We start from the raw sequence: 19,485 nt of genomic DNA, 5'->3' as shown, positions 1-19,485 counted from the left end.
AGTATCCCCCAGGACAAGCCAGGGACCCCATGGCCAGTGTGGTCCACACACAGGCAACAGGAGAAAGACTCAATGCAAAACCAGAATTTTAAAAACTTTAACAATTTATTAGTCTTATTTTCCAGTAAAATATTCACATAACATCAAAAGAATGGAATGAGAGATGTTGCTGAGTAATTCCACATAAATATTTAAAATCTAAAAAGTTCAGGGGATCATCAGACTGAGTAGAAATTTGATCCCTCTAAGCAAGTATTGCTTTACTATTGTCGTGGATGCAGTCAACGACATGACTGGTAACCTGCAGCAGGAAACCGAACTTGCTGGGCTGTTTGAAAGAGGCTTCCATGAGCCGTGACCGGTCAATCCAAGAAGAAGATGTTATTGAACTGTGTGGCACACAGCTTCTTCACCTCTTCTGCAGACAGAAAACAGTGAGTGAGGAGGACACTTTCGCTTAAAGGTCATACGACATATGCAGATGTCCCCCCAAAATGGATACACACTTAGCCGATTCTATTACATTTTGAAAATGAAATGTATTTTAATAAACGCTGTCTTTATAATTATTCAGAATGTGTGTCCATTTTTGGGGATACCCTGCATTGGTACCTTAAATTCCCCTGGAATAAAGTCGGGGATAAGTAAACATCTGCATTCATTTTGGCCTCATTTCTAAGAAGCCGAGGTAAGAAACAATATACCCGGAAAAGAGAAAGCCGAACGTGCCCACGAGGCTTCAGTGCATTTAACAGGGAGACACTGCTTCTCTGGGCCTGAAAAAGCTCAAACAGAGCACCCAGAGTACCTAAGACACCCAGGGGTGAGGATTGGGAGCACAACTTCTAAAACCTTGAGAACTTGGATGCAGAGCACGAAACTCCAGCTGCAGCCTTGGCCTGTGGCGCAGGTGCTCCACAGAGGCACCGCTCTCTTGACTTGTCTCTGTTCCCACTGTACTGAGCCGGTCCTCACAGAGGTTTCTAATGCACACAGCTATGAATATGTTAATAAAAGAAAATTTAACATGCCCTAGGAGCTATGTGTAGAAAAACCTCACACCGAACTCTGCTTACAGGTGGCACTGGGGTGCATCCCCCAGCTGCCCACTCTGTGCTCTGGTCTCCGCAGAGCTGCAAAGGAGCCGGGTCCAGGGAAGGTGACACCACCCGTTGCTCCAGGGCAACAAAGCTGCCAGGACCAGTCAGAGCAATTTTCAGATCTCGCCGTACAGAGGGCAGACCACCTGCTCTGGCTGGAAGGCGGGGAAATGCCCCCATCCTTACTGCTTCTGCACAGAGGTGGCTGCCAGCCGCTACATGAGCCTGGCTGCTCTGCATCGAAGTGTGTACTCTCATCACAGGAAGTGAAAATGACAGGCTCATACGCAATGTGTAAAGCCACGGGATTTCCTTCCTTTAGTGTTATAAAAATAACTTTTTTTTGGCCACTGTCCAGTTCCCTGTGACACAGGGAAGCTTTTCATGTACTTTTCTGAGGAACTGAGCTATAGACAGACTGGATCGAATGGTTTCCTTCAGCGACAGAGGCTCTCTCTTGTGATGGTCTACTAAGTATGTGTCAGCGCAGCGAAAAGGCAGTAGTTTATCGGAAGCATTAAAATTCTGCTCAGATACCAAACCCTGTTTACCGTTCACTTCAATCAGGTTTGCGTTTTTCTGGTTCAAAATCACATAGAGCTCCCGCTGGTCAGACTTCTTCCCGACGACCCAGTAGTCGCTCACAGCCTTCACCACGATCTCCTCGTCATCCTCTGCCCTGCAAGACAAGAGCCCAGGGCGCAGCGCCTGTGACGGCCGGAGGGACACGCCACCTGCAGTCAGGAACCTGAGCGCCCTATGCGGGGGCCTAACAATGGGGCTGGAGGTGGAGCCCAGAATGGTGGCCGAGCCTCTGGGGGCCGTGGGCCACTGGGTCGTGGAGACGATCCCCTTACTGCCTCTGCTGATTGGAAAGGGGACCCCTCACTTGAGAGGTGGCTGGAATTACCTTGTGAAGTCGCTGTTGATGTCACCCAGGATCTTCATTAGATCCGGGTGAACAGATGTCAGTGACACACTGGGCGTTTTCCTCATGTGAATCGTACTTTTCTCTGCTAAGTTCATGTGGTTGAAGTAGATAAACTTGAACTGGGGCTCCTTTTCAGACCTGTGGAGACACAGCAGTAAGATGGAAACGTCCTGAAAGGATTAGAACTTCAAACCCGTGTGGCTGAGCCCTGCGTTTTCGGTGGCTGCGCCTTCAAGCAGAGAATCTCAGTGAAGAGGTGACAGGCTCCTCACCCTCACTTGTCAGCAACTTACTTGATATTCGAGGTATTCACTATGATGGGATTTTCTAGAGGGCCGACGTGTTTTTTATTTTTAATTTTATTATTATTTTAAAAATATATCTTTATTGATTTCAGAGATTGGAGGGGAGGGGAGAGACAGAAACATCAATGATGAGAGAGTCATTGGCCGGCTGCCTCCTGCACGCCCCTGACTGGGGATCGAGCCCACAACCTGGGCATGTGCCCTGACCAGGATCGAACTATCTCCTGGTTCATAGGTCAATGCTCCATTGTGGAGCCACACCAGCCAGGCAAGTGTTTTTTAAAAAACAAAAATATTTAAACCATTTTACGATTTTCTCAATAAAAGTATAATGTCTTATAAATGGCAACCACTTGGTTATTCCCTGAAATTTTTGTAAAAAGTAAAAACTAGCCTGGCCGGGTGTGGCTCAGCGGTTGAGCGCTGACCTAGGATCCAGGTGATCGGGGTTCAATACCCAGTCAGGCCACATGCCCGGGTTGTGGGCTTGATCCTCAGTCAGGGGCATGCAGTAGGCAGCTGATCAATGATTCTCTCATCATTGATGTTTCTATCTATCTCTCCCCTTTCCTCTCTCTCTGAAATCAATAAAGATATATTAAAAAAAAAAAAAAAGTGCAAACTAAATCAATACAGGCCATTTATCTTTGGCCCCATTTTTCTAAATGAAGTTTTACTGGAACATGACCACACCCAGTGTTTACACACTGTCTACTGCTGCTTTCACACAAACAACTAGTACCTGCAACATATGCAGTCCACGAAGTCTGAAGTACTTACCCCTCGGTCCTTTGCAGAAGTCTGCTGGCCCATTTTAGGGGAGCAACACTCATTTGTCCCACAGGACTGGGGAATACACGTGCTCCGCGTGTTTAATCTGCCACAGACTCGAAGCTAACTACTAAGTAACAGAACCTCACTGCCCTAAGCGGAGATCCCTCTAACAGGCATCTACCTCCTGCTTTGAAGGATGACCAGCGTGTCCATTGGACACAGCTCCTATGGTTGTAAAGGGTGGAGCAACACTGCCACCTGCCTCCGGGGTCCGAGTCTGCGGCTTTTCCGGGAATCACCCAGGCAGCTGGGCCACGGGCTCCCGGGGCCTCCACCCTCACCTCTCGCTGTGCCCTCCCTGAAGTCACAGTCTGAGGTCTGGGCGAGAGCCCGTGCAGCCCTGCCATGGGGGCTCAGAGCCGCTCTGCTTCCTTTAGGGCTACAGCCAGGTGCAGGGGCTGAGGGTGCTGGAAGCCTGACCTCCGGATAAGTGGGATCCCACTGTAATACTTTACATCTAGGCCAAGAAAGCACATGGCTGGTTTGGTTTCCAGGAAAATGGAAAGAGAATTCCTACAAAAGCAGAATTTCTTTCTAGTGGACCCCTGAAACTAAGGAAAGTAAGAATCATTATAAGCGGGCTCCTTCACTTTGCCCACCAGCCGGGGCAGCCACAGCCCAACCCTGAGCGAGCCAAATGGCCTTAGATGCAAGCTGAGCGGGGCGACAGCCCCCTCAGGAGACACACAGATCACCTCTTCCTGCTACCCCGCCACGGCAACCTATGGACAGAGCTATGCACGGCCAGCTGTGTGAATTCCTCCATCATATGCTGACCTTGGCAAAGCTGCCAGAGATATTTTCGACCAAGGATTTGGTTTGGGGTTGGTGAAGCTGGATGTGAAGACAAGGCCAGGCAGTGGCGTGGGATTCTCAGCATCTGGTTCATCTAACACAGACACCGGTAAAGTTACGGGGACCCTGAAGACCAGATATAAATGGTGCGAGCGTGGTCTGACTCTCACAGGGAAATGGGACACTGATAACACTCTGGGATCAGAACTTTCAACTGAAGACCAGATGACCAAGGTTTAAAACTGACATCTGATGCCACCTTTTCACCAAACACAGGAGAGAAAAATGGTAAAATCGTCTTCTTCCAAAAGGCCCTCAGTCCATGCAAAGCAAAAGCCTGCTGGTGACGACTGCCCGTGTGAATTCCACAGGCTGGCTGGCTGAGTGGGATGTCAGGTGGCACTCACAAGGCCGAGCCCACAGGCATAGCTGCACGCCTCAGCCCATATGTTCGTGCCACATCAGGGGAGAGCCAGCCTCAACCATCAACCCGGGACCGAAAATCCAGGAGCAGCTCCCGGGAAGTCTTTCAGACAGGAAAGAAGAGCACACTGCTGTGCTCGGGACAGAGAAAACGTGATGTTAATACTGTCCGGGTGCTTAAGGAAAACCCACCCTACTCTTCCAAACCCCATTAAATGCCTGAAAGGAAACAAAGTACAAACCCAGACACTCTTTTGTTGACGTTAAATTGCTCACAAATGTCTGACGCCAGCACCGTGAGCTGGGGCCCCACAATGCTGTCCAGTCTCCGGCAGAAGTCCAGCGTGGGCTGTACAGAGGCTAACAGGAATGGAGAAAATACCAGTGAGTGTTGTAACGCTCTGTGTCAAAAGGTCAATTTTCAATTCACTGTCTTAAGAACAATCTTATCTTTACTGAATTAACAATTCAAATTAAACTTCTACTGGATCTGGGAGATAAAACAATGAAATAATCAGATCTCCCTGACCATCCCCTCACCCTCAAATAGAAGAGAAACAGAAGAATCAAAACTAGTTATCTTTAAATACAAAACCGAAGACCCATCTCACTGAGGATGCTGATTTAAGCAGTCCGTGGAGGTAAGTGGGCTGCATACCCCATGAAGATCCAAGGTCAAACATTTAACAAATGTGACACAGTATTCATGGGCCAGGTTGGGTGCTTTTCAAATATGACCTTATTTAATTCACAAAGCCCCCAAGACAGGTGCCACTGTTACTATCCACAGTTGGGGAGGCAGAGGAGGTGCGCAGGTCCCGCTGCACCCGTGGGGAAACGAGGACTTTCATACAGCCCCGATGTTGCATATGACAGCCTGTGTATTGCTTAGGAACAGGACAGGGTGGACTGTAGAGAGGAAAGGCTCATCTAAGGCTGGGCCAGACACGGTATGCACCTACCATCAATCATGAAGCACACAGCTGCACTCATGGCCTGGAGAGAGAGAGCAGAGGTTACAGAGTGGCACGGGCAGGGCTGGACAGCCGGTGCAGCGACCTGGCCGGAATCCTGACCTCAGCAAATCGACTTCATAAACATTCGGTCACTGGAGAAATCTGGATATGGACTGACATTAGATGATGTTAAGGAGGAAGTTTACTTTGTCAGCTGTGATAACAGCACGGGGCTGTGTCAAAATACAGCCCTTGCTAGTCAGAGATGCAAACTGAAGTATCTATGAGTGAAATGATGATTTAAAACACTCTAGCAAACGACAAACAAAACAAAACAAAAAACCCACGACCAGCTATACATTTCCCTTTCATCTTCCCTGAAGCATGTCAGAATAAATTAGTGACCACAGACGATCCTCCAAGTCCACTTCGCCCGGGGCATCCCTTTAGATGCTGTCCCCACTTCCCAGTCACACTGGATGGATGTGACCCTCACCTGCTCGCCGCCTCCCCCCATAGCTTACAGCCACTCTGGTCCCTCCACTGCTCACCCTACGGCCCCAAATGGTTCACTGCTCATGCCACCCATTCCAGGCACCAGCTCCCGAGTTGTTAACTTTTTAAATGAGGACATTTCTGTCCCCACTGGTTCCCCCCACTTACATCTCTCAACTTCTATCAGCTGTAACTGTTTTCATATGGTCACAGTTATTATTTGCCTATGAACAGGTTGCAAAATTGGTGGCTTACAGGCCAGTTCCATCTGATACACCTTTCTTTATGTGTAATTTTGACTTAGATGCCAACTAATTTTTTACCAAATTTCTGATTTCCAGCCTCTCCTGAAGTATCAGGACACGTGGGGCCAGTGGCTCTGCACTGAGGCAGCACCCAGCAGGGGTTTGTGCACGTCCGAGTGTCATACTTGGCAGCACTGCAAACAGGAGCCCCTCCCAGCTGTGTCCCTTATGCCTACTGCCGGCAGGGTTTCTGTAGGCATTTGTGTTCATTTTTAACAATTTGCCTTTTCAGTCTCTATTTAAAAAGGTGAGTTTCAATTATATGTATAAAAAAAAGTGTACAGAACAGTATAATGAACCATGGCCATCACTTTCCCAACAACTGCCAAGTTAAGGGCAATCGCACCCTCTCCGCCTCCCTCTGCACCTAATCTCGGACCGTCTCACTCAATCATTCCCATTCCAGGAGGTCCGGTATCTGTAAGACACAGGCCCTAGAAGCGCTCCCAGAGCGGCGGACAGGAGCCCAGCCTCCACCGAAACACAGTAACCAGAGAAAATGATAAAACAGTCAATTAAACTTCCAGGGGGACACTGTCCTGACGGCAGGCCCCAAGTGGAGGAATGTTTACTCCTGAGAATCAACTAAACCTTAGTACTTCCTGCTTCACAGCTGCAAACACACACACTAAGGAGATCTCAGATCAGCAACCCGCCCTCCCATCTGAAGACCCTGGAAAACAGGAGCAAACTAAACCTAAGCAAGTGGAAGGAAGGATATGAGAAAGAGCAGAAATAAGCGAAACAGAAACTAGGGTAGAAAAATATGAAACCAAAGTTGGTTTTCTGAAAAGATCAGCGAAACTGAAAAACCTCTGGCTAAACTGTCGACCAGGTGAAAGAGAGGAGACAGAAATTACTAAAGTGAGGGGCTATCGCTTCACGGGCACAGAAACAGTGGCGATGGTTGCACAACACTGCGCACGGACTTACAGTCACCGAATCGTACACTTAAAATGGTTAAAATGGCAAGTTTTATGCGATATATATCTTAGCAAAATAAAAAAAAATCATTTTCAGTTAACCTGTTTAAAATAACCTCGACGTTCTCATGGCACCTGTCTGATGTGCAAACACAACTTCTCTCACCTCTGTGAAGACTGATTTTTAAAAGTTCGCCCTGTCCCCAGTTACTTCTGTTTCTCAGGACCTACAGTTTTGTTTCTCCAGTGACACTTAGGAAGGAGGGAATGCACGCGCTGACCAAGGCAGGAGCCCCCAGGCAGGAGCAGGAAAGGGCAGCAGCTCGGGGACACACAGTAAAGCCAGGAGCAGGGACTTGTCCTCAGGGTCTCTCCGGATTGTGTCCATTCTTGAAGAAGACGCTCAGTTCTCACCTGGGATAGGCAGGTGCTCCGCTGCCCATCCGTGTGTAAGGACGGGGAGGGGTGCTGGCTGGTGTACGGACACCTCACATACTCCGCGTCTTCCCCACTCCTGACTCCTCAGGTGACCGCCTCAAGCCCGAGCTGCTCTGGGCTTCCGGAGTGGGGCTCCTGCCTCCCTGCACCCCTCCCCACGCACGCTCCAGGCTGCTCTCCTCCTCTCCCCTCTGCAGGAACCACCTCACATCCCCTTCCCACCCTCCAGGAAGAGAGCTCCCTCACCCTCTGGTGCTCCTCTCCCTCCTGTGCTCTCCGGCATCATTCCTAAGCCTTTATGAGTAAAAACATACTCATACTTTCAGGCGGGAAAGAAGACAAATGCTTAGCCTCTTTTCATGAACCACAAACTGCCTTAAAAACCAGCCAACCTAACAGAAATAGATGCCCTTACAAGGTAACTTCCAGGAAGAGCTAAGACTGTCCCTACAGAGTGAGCGGGTCCTCAGCTATGAAACCGAGCGAAGAAGCCTTCAGGGACGCCGGGCAGGCCCACGCAGGGCGGGTCTGAGCGCGGGACGCCGAAGCCTTGGGCAGTTATAATATCAAGACTCCTTACTAGGAGCTGGAAATGAACCTGCTATTCCAGGGCACCCGCTTTGAGTTTTACAGTAATTTTCACTTCCAGCATCTGTTCTGAGAACACGTAAGAGGTTTGCATACGTACCTGTGGGGACAGGGACACACACACACACACACACACACACACACACTTACTTTCCAGTGTCAATCTGGAAAACTGGAGGGAAAACAGTTACCTTATAAACGATTAGATGGAGGGCTTCATAAGTGTCATCTGTATTTACAAAGATTTTGGGGAATCTGCATTTTGCTTCTGGATCGTTAAGGTTCAAGGGTCCAGTCAGAAATCTGAGAAGCAAGCAGAGAGAGGACTCAGTTCAACTGGGACAATTATAAACAGGAATACACGGGGTGGGCAAAGGTCGGTCACAGGTGTGAGCGTGTGGAACAGAGTTATTCTTGTATTATTATTAACTTATTGGTGCATTATTTTCCAGATGAACAACTGTAAGCCTACTTTTGCCCCATCCGGTATAAATGGAGCACATTCCTACTTAATGTATAGCCATTTTTTGGGAAGTTAGACACTACTTACAAAACACCAAATCAGAATATAAAAAAGTAACAGTTTTAATTGACTGGAAATGAGAGAATTCCTTTGTTGATCAAGGTCAATAAAACAGCACATATGATTCAGGGTTCATGATTTTGTCTTTACCAAAAAAATAATAAAACACAATACTGCACATCAAAGACAAAATCCTACCTTCCGTAGTGCTGAAGATTTCCTGGCATTTCTGCCCTGATGGGAGAGTCCCTTCCTGCCAACTGTGAACAAATTTCATGTTGAGAAATGACTTAGATTGTCTACTTTCAAAGCTTTGAAAAGCAGCATCCACATCTTTACATCAATTTCCCAGTCCTCCCCCCAATAAAAGGGGCAGGATCACAGAGGGACACAGAGAACTCATTTCAACCAGAGTGATGACAACCTACCTTCCCTGTGCCCTGAATTCCATATCCTGATTCAGTTCTTTCGTAGCAGTAACTGAAATCTCCCACGTGGTTACTACATCCCAGCAATGACAGAGATCACTCAGCTGCATCCCGTCTCGCCCTATGGGGAACTCGCTTCCTATTTTCTAGCTGTGGAGCTGAAGTTCACAGACGTTCACCAGCGCACACAGCTGCCCAGGCATCGTGCCCAGCCTCTGACACTCAAGCTGCCTTCTGCCAGGACAATGTGCCTCCCCTACACTTGTATCTAGCAAGATATACTATTTCAACAGGCACAGAAAATGAAAATAAAATCCAAATCCAGGAGCCGTGCTAGCTAACACTTGTTACTCTTCCAGAAAATGTTGATGTTCTTTTAGTCTGTATAAAATTGTAACATGTGAAAGGTTTGGCCGATGAAAGACTGAAAACAGCAAACCCAGTAGTAAAAATGCACAGGCAGCTCTCACAGTGCAGCGGGCACTGAGAGGAGACCTCGTGCGTCCACGTTCACAGGCCATGCTGCACACCGTGGCCTCCCACTGCGCAGCCCGGATCTCCGGGCCTGTCATAAAGCACTAGTTTTCTGTTGCCTCAGCACCGTCACACGTGGAAACGCCCCCTGAAGGGGTCCTTCTGGAGGCAGGTGCTTTAGCATCAGGCTGCCCCTGAGATCAAGTCCTGGCCCTGCCACTGACTATCAGGGTGAGCCTGGCTAAGTCAGTTAAGGCCGCTACGCTTGGGAGTCCCACCTGGAAGATGGAGCTTAGATACCCAGCTTTTAGGACTGTTGTCAGGAGACATGTTTGCTGGACATGTAGTACAGTGTCTGGCCTACAGCACATACTAGAATACAGTCAGTCACTGTACTCAAACTACCTAGGAAGGAATGAAGTGCAGGACCAGGTCCTTCTCAAAACCTTACTTTTGATAAGAAGTTGAAAGCACTTTTCTTATTGCTCCAAGTCGTGGCTTTAAAATATAGAGGGAGCAAGTGTACAAGGTGATACTTTTATGGGCTATGAATACTTTTCATTCCCAACACAATTAAAGCTACAAAAGGAGCCCTGGCCAGCTGCTCAGTGGTTAGAGCATCAGCCTGTGGACTGAAGGGTCCCAGGTTCCACTCTGAACAAGGGCACGTACCTCAGTTGCAGGCTCCAGCCCCAGTCAGGGCACCTGCAGGAGGCAACCAACTGATGTGTTTCTCTCACAATGATGCTTCTCTCCCCCCCCCCACCAACTCTCTCTGAAAAGCAATGGAAAAAATATCCTCGGTGAAGATTAAAAAAAATAAAATAGATGTTACAAAAATATATAAAGCTACAAAGGACTCTTTGGGGAGAGCACTGTGGTATTATTTACAGTTCTCTGCAGAAAACTGGGAGATTAAGTACCAGAGTGGACAGGCCAGGTGGGCAGTGTAGCATCTACTCCAGATTAGAGTCCCTGCTATGGATGGAGAAATGACGGGATTAACCTCTGCTTTGTCGAAGATCCTGGCATCTGCAGAGTTCTCCTAAAAACCCAGCTTTTCTTCCATTCAGTAAATAGCTCCTTTAAAAACACACCTTTGCCACTGTCCTTAAAGGTAACAGAATGAAGAGGAGCTGACACACGTGATTTTCTGTGCTAAGTGATACGCAACTGCATGGATTTCACTAATAGCACACAGTGATACAAAACAGGGATCAGAGCTGCCCCAGCCATGCCACGTTAGTGCACCCTTCTCCCACCCCCAAACCTGCATGTGTACACACACACACACACACACACACGCATACATATCTGTCAATCAAGAGAGAGATTAGTACCCAATCGTACCTCAGGTTCGATATGCCTTGGAAATAGGGATGTGGTGAGGTATTTGTATAAAATTCTCATGTCATCTTGTTCCAATCCACTCCTGAAACATCAGAAAAGCAGTTAGAAGTCTGGAACTGGCCTGTCTGTCCACGGCTCTGTGCTCAAGTTCATCTTCTCCCATTTACATCATGTCAGGAAGCCCTTTCCCTGCCTGGGAGGTCCATGAAGGAATGGATTACACCAAGTCCGGCAAGAGAACCTGCTAAGAGGCCACTCCTGTGCAGTCTTGCATTCTGTGGGCCATTTAAAATAAAAAGTCACAAGACTCCACTCTCTGGATGAATTCCATGCAGGATCCTCAGGGAGCATTAATACCCACAATGCTCCACTCCGGCCTGGAGAGTTGGCCTCTGGGTCCCGTGGCGGCGCCACATGCTTGCACTCAGCACCTGGGAGGCTCTGGCTGCTGTGACTAGGAGCTGGTCCTGCTCCACCTCAGGGATGGGATGGATTCCAGTCCCCTGGGTTTCAGTGTCGGCCGAAGGAGGAAGAGAAAAACCAACCTCAGGCAAACCAGCTAGTGGGAAACAAGGCCACGAGGAGCAGCGAGTGGGAGCTGCCGCGAAGCTAGCAGGCGCCGGACTCCATCTGGAGTCGGGCTTTCGGGCAGGAAGGTAAATGGGTGAGTCTGTACCTAGAGTTGTTTCCGTTCAAGATCACCTTGAACAGTCGTGTGAGGAAAGGCTACCTGTACATGAATCAGGCCTGCACGCCGTATGCCAGAGGCGCGCTCTGCGTTTCCCACTAAAGTCACCTTGGGAAGTCTGGTCGTCCTGGCAAAGAGCGCTGCCCACCTCCCTGCCCCTCCAGCTTTCTCTCTCCTCGCCCTCCTCTCCCAAGGTCCAATTTCCACAATGTCTCGTCCATAAGTAAAACCAGACGGGAGCCCTGCACCCGTAGGCAGGTTTGTTTCCTGCCAGGGCCAGGAAGCCTTTGGGTCCAAATGTAAAACTGACAGAAGTGGCCCACGGCCGGGGAGGCATATGGAATTTGCGAAGCAGACTCACAGAGGGTCACCCGCTGGATTCTTCTGCAGAAATATTGAGATAAGGGGGGAAAACCAGAAAAACAAAAGCAAAGCAGGTTCTGGGTGTTATTTTCCCTTTAAGACATAAGGGTGGGTGAGTGGGGAGGGCTGATGACAGTGTGTAAAGAATTACGTGCTGGGCAACTGCTTCCTCAGCTGCCCTCCCAGTGGCTACTGGGCACACCGGCTAGTGAGCCCTCGGAATGTGACTGTCGGAACAAGTGCAGAACACACACTGGATTTTTAAGATTCAGCACAAAAAGAATAGCTCATTACAATTTTTTATATTATTTACATGTTAAAATAATATTTTAGATACACTGGGCTGCAATGTATATTATTATAATTAATTTTGCCAGTTTCTTTTTATTTGATTGAGGCTACTAGAAACTTCTAAATTACAAACGTGGCTGGCACTATACTCTGGATGGTGCTGCTCTAGCCCAGAGGGCATGGAGGAGAAAACGCCCCATAAAAGGAAACAGCAACAACACTCCTTAACTGCTTGTATGCGCCCTGTGCTGGGGGAGGGGGGTATTATTGCACCCTGTGCTCAGGCAGGGGTGGGGGGGGGTTATTATTGCCCTTAAGATTCAATGCCAGGCATTAAATACTTCAGTGGTGGTTTTTTTGGGTAGAACATTTAAAAAGATAAAAATTGAGCGACAGCCAGCTGTTTAAAGCACGAAACACCAGCAGGAGCTTCCCACTCTGCCTACAAAGAGGCCTGCCCAGTTGTAGTCTCCCAGTTGTAGAGCTCTGACCAAGAAACTCTCCCTGCAGTATCTGCCACCCAACCCCTATCCCCGCTCCCTACAGACACAAATGGGGGAAAGTTATTATAACTGCACAGCAATCTTTAATGATCTCAAAATAAAAAGGTTTTAAAAAACCAAACAAGAGTTCCTTCCTTAGCACAGACAGACAGACAGACAAACACATGAAGCCAACAAAACCCTTCACTGACGGGCCCACACAATTCAGGACTCCCTCAAACAGGAAAGAGCCCCCTTGCGCTCAGAAGTACAGATGTTCTCAAAGTCTCTCAAATACAGCTGTTCAATAGGAATGATTTTTTCCTTTAAAAAGAAAAAAACCAAAACATTTCTTCCGCTCAAACAGAGTCATTTGTGTGCATGTGATACTATTGCTTTGTCGAAGCTGTTCTCTGGTTTCTAGATCTGTAACTCTGTGTCCTGTGCTGATGTCATTGCTAAATGGGCTTCTGCTGCTTTGCTCTGAGACCTCCACACGTACTGAGTGAAACAGCAACTGCAACGCTGCAAGCAGCACACAGCTGTGGTCTGGAATCTGCATTTCCCTTGGGCGACCCCACTGTTTCTGATGACACTGGTATTCAACCTGGGCACTTCTGAGGGCAGCACTACCAAGGACAGGGCTGTGATCATCCAACACACAATCCTTCACTTAGGATGATCAGTTTAGTCCAGCACACAGCCCGGTACGGTCATGTGTGGAATGTAACACAATCCAGCCAAGATCAAAAAGCATGGTTGACTTCGATTAACTTAAAATATCTAAGGCACCACCTGCTACCACCCCAGGCACCACTGCTTTCATTACTCTAAGAGGTTTTCTGTGTGTACATGCCGAGCCTCAGGGAGCACCTACCAGATGAGTTGGTCATTGTAGAGAAAGGCAGTGTATTTGACTATACTCAGGCTCTCCTCCATTCTATTGATAAAGGACTGGATTTTCAAATAAGTCATTTTATCCAATGGGAAGAAGCTGATTCCACCAAAAATGTCGAGCAGGTCGCATGACTGCAAATGCAACGTTTGTAAATACTGTAGGAAAAATAAGGCATAATGTTTACTAATGAGTACAATGAATATAGTATACTGTTCGACAACTGAAAATAATTAGTCCTGATTTATGGTACAAAACAATTACACACTAGCAACAGCACACTGACATACCGATCAGCAGGTGAGCCGCAGGTAATTGGATCTGAAATCATCAATTTCAAAACATAAAGTTCAAATGCAACTCGCTAACATTTACTCAGTATTGTTTTATCTCTTTGAAGTATTTACTTCCTTATATTAGTGCTCCCCAGATTAGGTGAGCCTCATTAGGGATCCACAGAGTGGTACCGTGGGTACATTTAGTGCCCATCTTACACTAAAATCATGCTGAAAGGACACATGGTCAGGTGTGCCCACTGATGGGCAGAGCAGGAACCAGGAGGTGGTATGAGACTGAATAGTCACTAAAGTGGAGAAATAAACAGGAAAAGTAATTAACAAAAATATAGTAATTCAAAAATAGGTATCAAAGGCAGTGTAGGGAGAAAGTAAATTGAGAATTATTGCTCCAAGACAAACTGAATCTGAACAGAGGCTAGGTGAGATACACAAAATTCAATTCACAGTGAAAAAGAATGGCAACTATTTTTTAAATATGTCTTTATTGATTTCAGAGAGAGGAAGGGAGAGAGAGAGAAACATCAATGACAGGAGAGTCACTGATCGGCTGCCTCCTGCACGCCCCCTGATGGGGATCGAGCCCACAACCCGGGCATCAGACCTCCACCTCCTGGATCATAGGTCGATGGTCAAATGCTGAGCCACGCCAGCCCAGCAGAATGGCTGCTATTTAGGGGCATTCATGTATCACTTAGGAAAATTACACTAAGAGCCACTGATGTGATAAAGTCTGTGTCACAGCCAAAACCTTTTACCATGAGTCAACATAAACTACGCCTGTTTAGTGAACAGAATCAATTCATTAGAATGTGCAACTCAGTGAAGGGTTTAATTTTGCTAATTAACCAACCCAGCACACAGTAAGTTCTCTTTTGAGTAAGCTCACTCTGACAGATGCAGGGAGACAGGGATGAAGCCCAGCAGTGTCTCAAGATGCTTTGAGGAGCTGGGAACCAATGGTAAGGTGCTCTGACCCTACTACAAGGTTAGAAAAAGACTCCAGAAAGCAAGTCTAATAAGTGTCCTCACTGGGCAGGTTCTGCCACAGTATATCTTAGGCTCTTTGCCACTTTCAAGTTCCGGGTTTTTTGTATATGAGAAAGAAACGTGTCTGTATATTTCTCTAAAGGTCTATCTGAACACCACCAAGGTTATAAATAAAATTCAAAATACTCACCCGATGGAAGAATTTCTCTAATCTTTCTTTCAGGAGCCTGACACCGCCACCTTCCATGGCTTTCAAAAACGTGCCATTAAAAAGCTGATGGTGTAAAAGAATTTTAAAAGGTCAATTTCCTATGCCCTTCAAGTACCCAGTATGACAAGCTCTTCTTTACTTTTAATTAGACTTATTTAATCCCCTGGTTCCTTTTAAATATAGAATATAGTCACATGAGAAAGCAGGAGTTATAAAATAAGTCACCAAAAATTAACACATTGTTAAGTGATGTTATGATTTTTATGAAATCACCTAATTGTTTTGGGCATGTTTTTAACCTCAGCTCATACCTACGTTTAACTTTATATAAACACCATCACCATACTTCTTAAACCAGACAGTGTGTATTTTCCTCAAGAACATGGACTGTCCTGTTCACCAGTGGGGATACATTCCTAGTACAAGGCCAGGAATGGAGAAGAGCTCAGGGCTCAGTGAATAAGTGGACGCACAAACTCGATACTGTTCCAAAGGCCTCAATATTTCCTCCCCTAAAACAGATGCACAGTCACCTTGCAGTCATGTAAAGAATTAAGAATTTTTTTTAAACAACCCCTGTAAATATGAGTCACTAGCTAGATTTGATTCAGAAAGACAGTCACACTTACCTTGTACATGCTGTAGCACTGCTGGAGCACTGAACTGTACACCTTGTCCTACAAACAACATAAAGACACAGCACAAATCTTAAAGTCAAACAGGAAAAAAATTCTACTACAAAGCAGAGATATATAATGCTTAGAAACTTGGCAAAGCAATATAATGCTTAGAAACTTGATCCCACAATAGTTGTGTACTGAAAATAGAGGTACTTAAATTCAATTATAAACCAGTAAGCCTAATTTTAGGAGGAATTTAAACATGGATGACTAGTAGAAGGCATTAGTGAGACACAGTACATGTACATTTCTCTAAGACTGTAGTAATGTAAACAGCAGACATAAAACCCCATGATGTGTGCCCCGAGAAACTTATGCAAAGAAACATTGCTTAAAACTGAGCAAGCAAGTCACTCAACCTATTCAGTAATAAATGTTTTTCTGAAAATATGAAAAGATGTCATTACCAATAACTCCTCCTCTTGATATTCAACAACTGGTTTTCCATCTTTACTTTGCTTTTCAATTATAGGATTCCGAACAACCTACAAAATTTGATAAACGGAAATTATACAATGGATCAATTATACATTTTAAATTTCCCCCCAAATTTAAATATTTGAACATGTCACAACAAAAACAAACTTTTGAAAACAGCCCCAAGAGCAAATGCACCGAATCGGAGTTTGATTCCAAAATTGCCACCAATTTTATTGTAATTTTACTTTGATGCAACAGCCAGAGGACTTTCCTAAGTTCTTCACAGTAAAGATCACCCATAATTTGTAAACTTTACAAATTCGAAAAGAAGTACTGTGTATGTAAATACCATGACCATCCAGAAATTTTCCTCGGGTTCATTGAAGAACTGCCTATTCTTCTGTGTATGTAGAGATTTTGCAGGTTTTGATGGACTAAAGGTCCTAAAAAGGTTAAAGGAATATGTTGGGGACAAGCTCTCCAGGGTAAGTTGTTAAGAATGAGCTTTGCAGGGGTGCCTTTAAAGGCAGTACGTACCTTGTGAACTGTACAATAGCTTCACATAATCCGACATTCCTAATTTTTTCATTCTTCTCGACTTCATTTGGATAATAGAACAAAATTTTGTTTTCCTCCTAAAGTATGAAGAAACAGAATCACACCATTAACATAAGCATTTTTTTTTTTCCACCTTAGCTGATGAAAACGCTGCTGTCCTACATGCTAAGGGCAAAACAAACAAAATAGGCTTTTTTAGAAAGAGAGCTTGTCTTTTCAACTGTGTAAGACGCTCACCAGCCTGCAAGACAACTGCCACACTCCTTAGGTTGGGCCACCTGAAGCAACACCAGGCTATTCTGAAGCCCCCCCTCTGGCCGCTTTCCCTCGAGCTGATTTGCAATAAACACCCCGAGGCTTGTAAGAAATGAGCGCGCGCGCACGTGCTCGGACTCCCACCTCCCCCGAAGTAAGCCCAGCCGACAGCCTTCAAAACCACTGCGACCTGCTGCCAACGGAGCCCCCCTCGGGACATCCGGTGAGGAAGTCACCGTCCCCACCTGCAGCGTAAACAAACCCCAAACTCGCGGAACTTGTTTATTCAGCAGCCCCGCAACCTTTCCCAGGCCCCCCCCCCTCCCCCGCCCGCTCGGCCCCGGGGCCGCGGCCCAGCGCTGCCGGCTCCCGCCCCGCGCGCTCCTCTAGTCGGGGACCAACAGGAACAAAGACGGGAGCTCGCTTTCCATCGCCCCGGGATCGACGCGAAGAGAAAAGCCCGACCCGTGCGGAGCGCTGAACCCGAGGAGCCCTCATGCGACCCACAGGCACCCATCCGCGCCCCGAAACAGACCCCGCCTGCGCCGCCAGGGCCCCGCCGCGCCCCCGGACGCGGGAGCGCACCTGGCACCGAGCAGCCCGGTTACCGCCGCTCGAGGGCGGGCAGCGCGGCAGGTGCTTCCCGGCGCCGGGCGGGCGCGGGCAGCCTCCCGCGGCTCCCGGGCCCCCCGCCGCCCACGCGCAGCCCCCTCGGCTCCGCCCAGCTCCGCTCCGCTCACCTCTCCCTCGCGCGGCCCGAATCGCGGGTTGTAGATGAAGAAGCTCAGCAGAGCCGGCGGGAGCTGCTTCTCCTGGGCGGCCCCGGCCCCCGCCGCCGCTGCCGCCATCCCGGCCCGGCCCCCGCCTCCGCCTCCGCCTCGGGAGCCTCCCTCCGCCGGCGCCCAGACAGCCGCCTCCGGGAGACCGCACTTCCGCCTCGCTCGCCGGAGCCCCGGATGTGGTCGCCGCCGGCCCGGAAGGAGAAACCGCAGCGGGTCCCCGCCCGGCGCGCCCGGCTCCGTTGGTTCCCGGGCCCGCGTCTCCGGTAGCTGAGGTGAGGCGGCGCGTGGCGTTTTGTTGCTGCTGTTTGCGCCCCGGTTTCGGGCTTGGGGGGGGCAGGGGGGTGGCTGCCGGCTTATAGGGACGTGTGTGGAGCGCAGGCCTCTGGAGAAGCGAGTGTGGAGGCGCCCAAGGAGCCCCTGCGGCGAAAGGAGGCACGTGAGGGCCTCGGCGGGCCGTGTGCCCGCCTCCGTCGTCTACAGCCTCCCTCCGAGCGCTTCAGGATTTGTGTGGCTTTTTTAAAATCGCAATTTGAAAGACCTCGAGTGACCGTGGATCAAACCAAACCGACAGGACTCTGCACTTCCCTCCAACTCCTCGGACGCCGGGAAGGAAGACCCTGAGGCCTGCAGGCGCCGCCCCGGGGGGCGCTGTGTGCGCCCCAAGGGGGCCCAGAGCGCACTCCCTGCGGAGAGCCCAGCCCCTGGGCGCACGGGGCAGCGCCCTCTCCCGCTTTTAGGGTTCACTTGCTTTTGAGTCCTGAGGATTGTGACAGTTGGAGTGGCTCGTTGCTCCAGTGTTTGGAGTTGAAGCCGCTGCAGCCGGCTCCTTGGCCAAACTCGGGAAGACCTTGGCTTAGGCTGTCTCCTGTCAACCGATGGTGGTTGGTGTCAGCCCAGCTCTAACAGGAATCCTCAGTTTGGGGTACAGTGGAGGAGGAGAGTTGATTCAAAACGAACAGCTTAACTGCGATGCAGCGGGGGCGCGGGACAGCCGGGCTGTGAGGCGCCCGGTGCGGCAGCTTGGCCCCTGCCTGGCGAGACAGCTGGACTCTGCTGGGCTCCAGACCTCTCGGCTCGGGTCCGCTCTGGCCTGGTGCAGCCAGACCGCTTACATGGTACAGCTCCAGCAGGAAAGCACGATCTTGGGCAGATGAGGAAAGCACAGCCCCTGCCTCAGAGGGAAGTTTATGTAGAGAGAAGTCCCACCCCTGGTGCCTGATCGGTCCATTCTCAGGCAAAGGAGGACCCAAGTCCTCAGTTTGATCCAAAAAGCGCTGTCCTGATTTGTGCTAATGGAGGCACCCTGATTGGTCAGTGAAAATGCAAACGAGGCTATAGCCCTGCAGCGCCAATTGCATGGAAAAAGTCTCAGTTCTATTGGTTGAAATAGGATTCCAGGAATTCCTTGAGAAGGGTTGGCTCCGGATGGCAGGCAGGCAGCTCCGTGCAGGTTTCTCCCCGAGGTGCAGCTTGTGTGAGAGGCCCCTGTTTAGCAAGGGCTGCTAGGCCCTATTTTTAAATTTGGCCCAATTAGCCACCTAGAGCCCTTCTTGGTATTTTCTTTCTTGGAGCCAACATTCATCTGTCACAGGATAAGTTTAAAAAACAGGACCAAGCTGGCAGAATGGGTCTTCACATTTAGGGGGGGAGTGTTTGAATTTGGACTTGAGACAGATCTGAGTACTTATCCTAGCTCTGTCACTCAC

General features: G+C 48.5%; 1 protein-coding gene across 1 annotated transcript; it reads right to left on the bottom strand.

Annotated features, from left to right (window-relative positions):
- Window positions 1–89: 89 nt before the first annotated feature.
- CCZ1 (CCZ1 homolog, vacuolar protein trafficking and biogenesis associated) lies at window positions 90–17,948 on the bottom strand. Its single transcript, XM_081136166.1, has 15 exons — window positions 17,738–17,948; window positions 16,722–16,819; window positions 16,534–16,627; window positions 16,172–16,249; window positions 15,714–15,761; window positions 15,064–15,147; window positions 13,570–13,745; window positions 10,869–10,950; window positions 8,815–8,876; window positions 8,285–8,396; window positions 5,351–5,384; window positions 4,631–4,748; window positions 2,011–2,169; window positions 1,652–1,779; window positions 90–418 (listed from the first exon to the last, which is right to left on the bottom strand). The coding sequence occupies exons 1-15, from the start codon at window positions 17,843–17,845 to the stop codon at window positions 363–365; spliced, it is 1,437 nt and encodes a 478-aa protein (XP_080992292.1). The 5' UTR covers window positions 17,846–17,948; the 3' UTR covers window positions 90–362.
- Between the last annotated feature and the right edge of the window lie 1,537 nt (window positions 17,949–19,485).

This window comes from Miniopterus schreibersii, assembly GCF_964146895.1.
Source record: "Miniopterus schreibersii genome assembly, chromosome: 4".
Lineage (NCBI taxonomy): Eukaryota > Metazoa > Chordata > Mammalia > Chiroptera > Miniopteridae > Miniopterus > Miniopterus schreibersii.
This window is presented reverse-complemented; position numbering and strand designations above follow the sequence as displayed.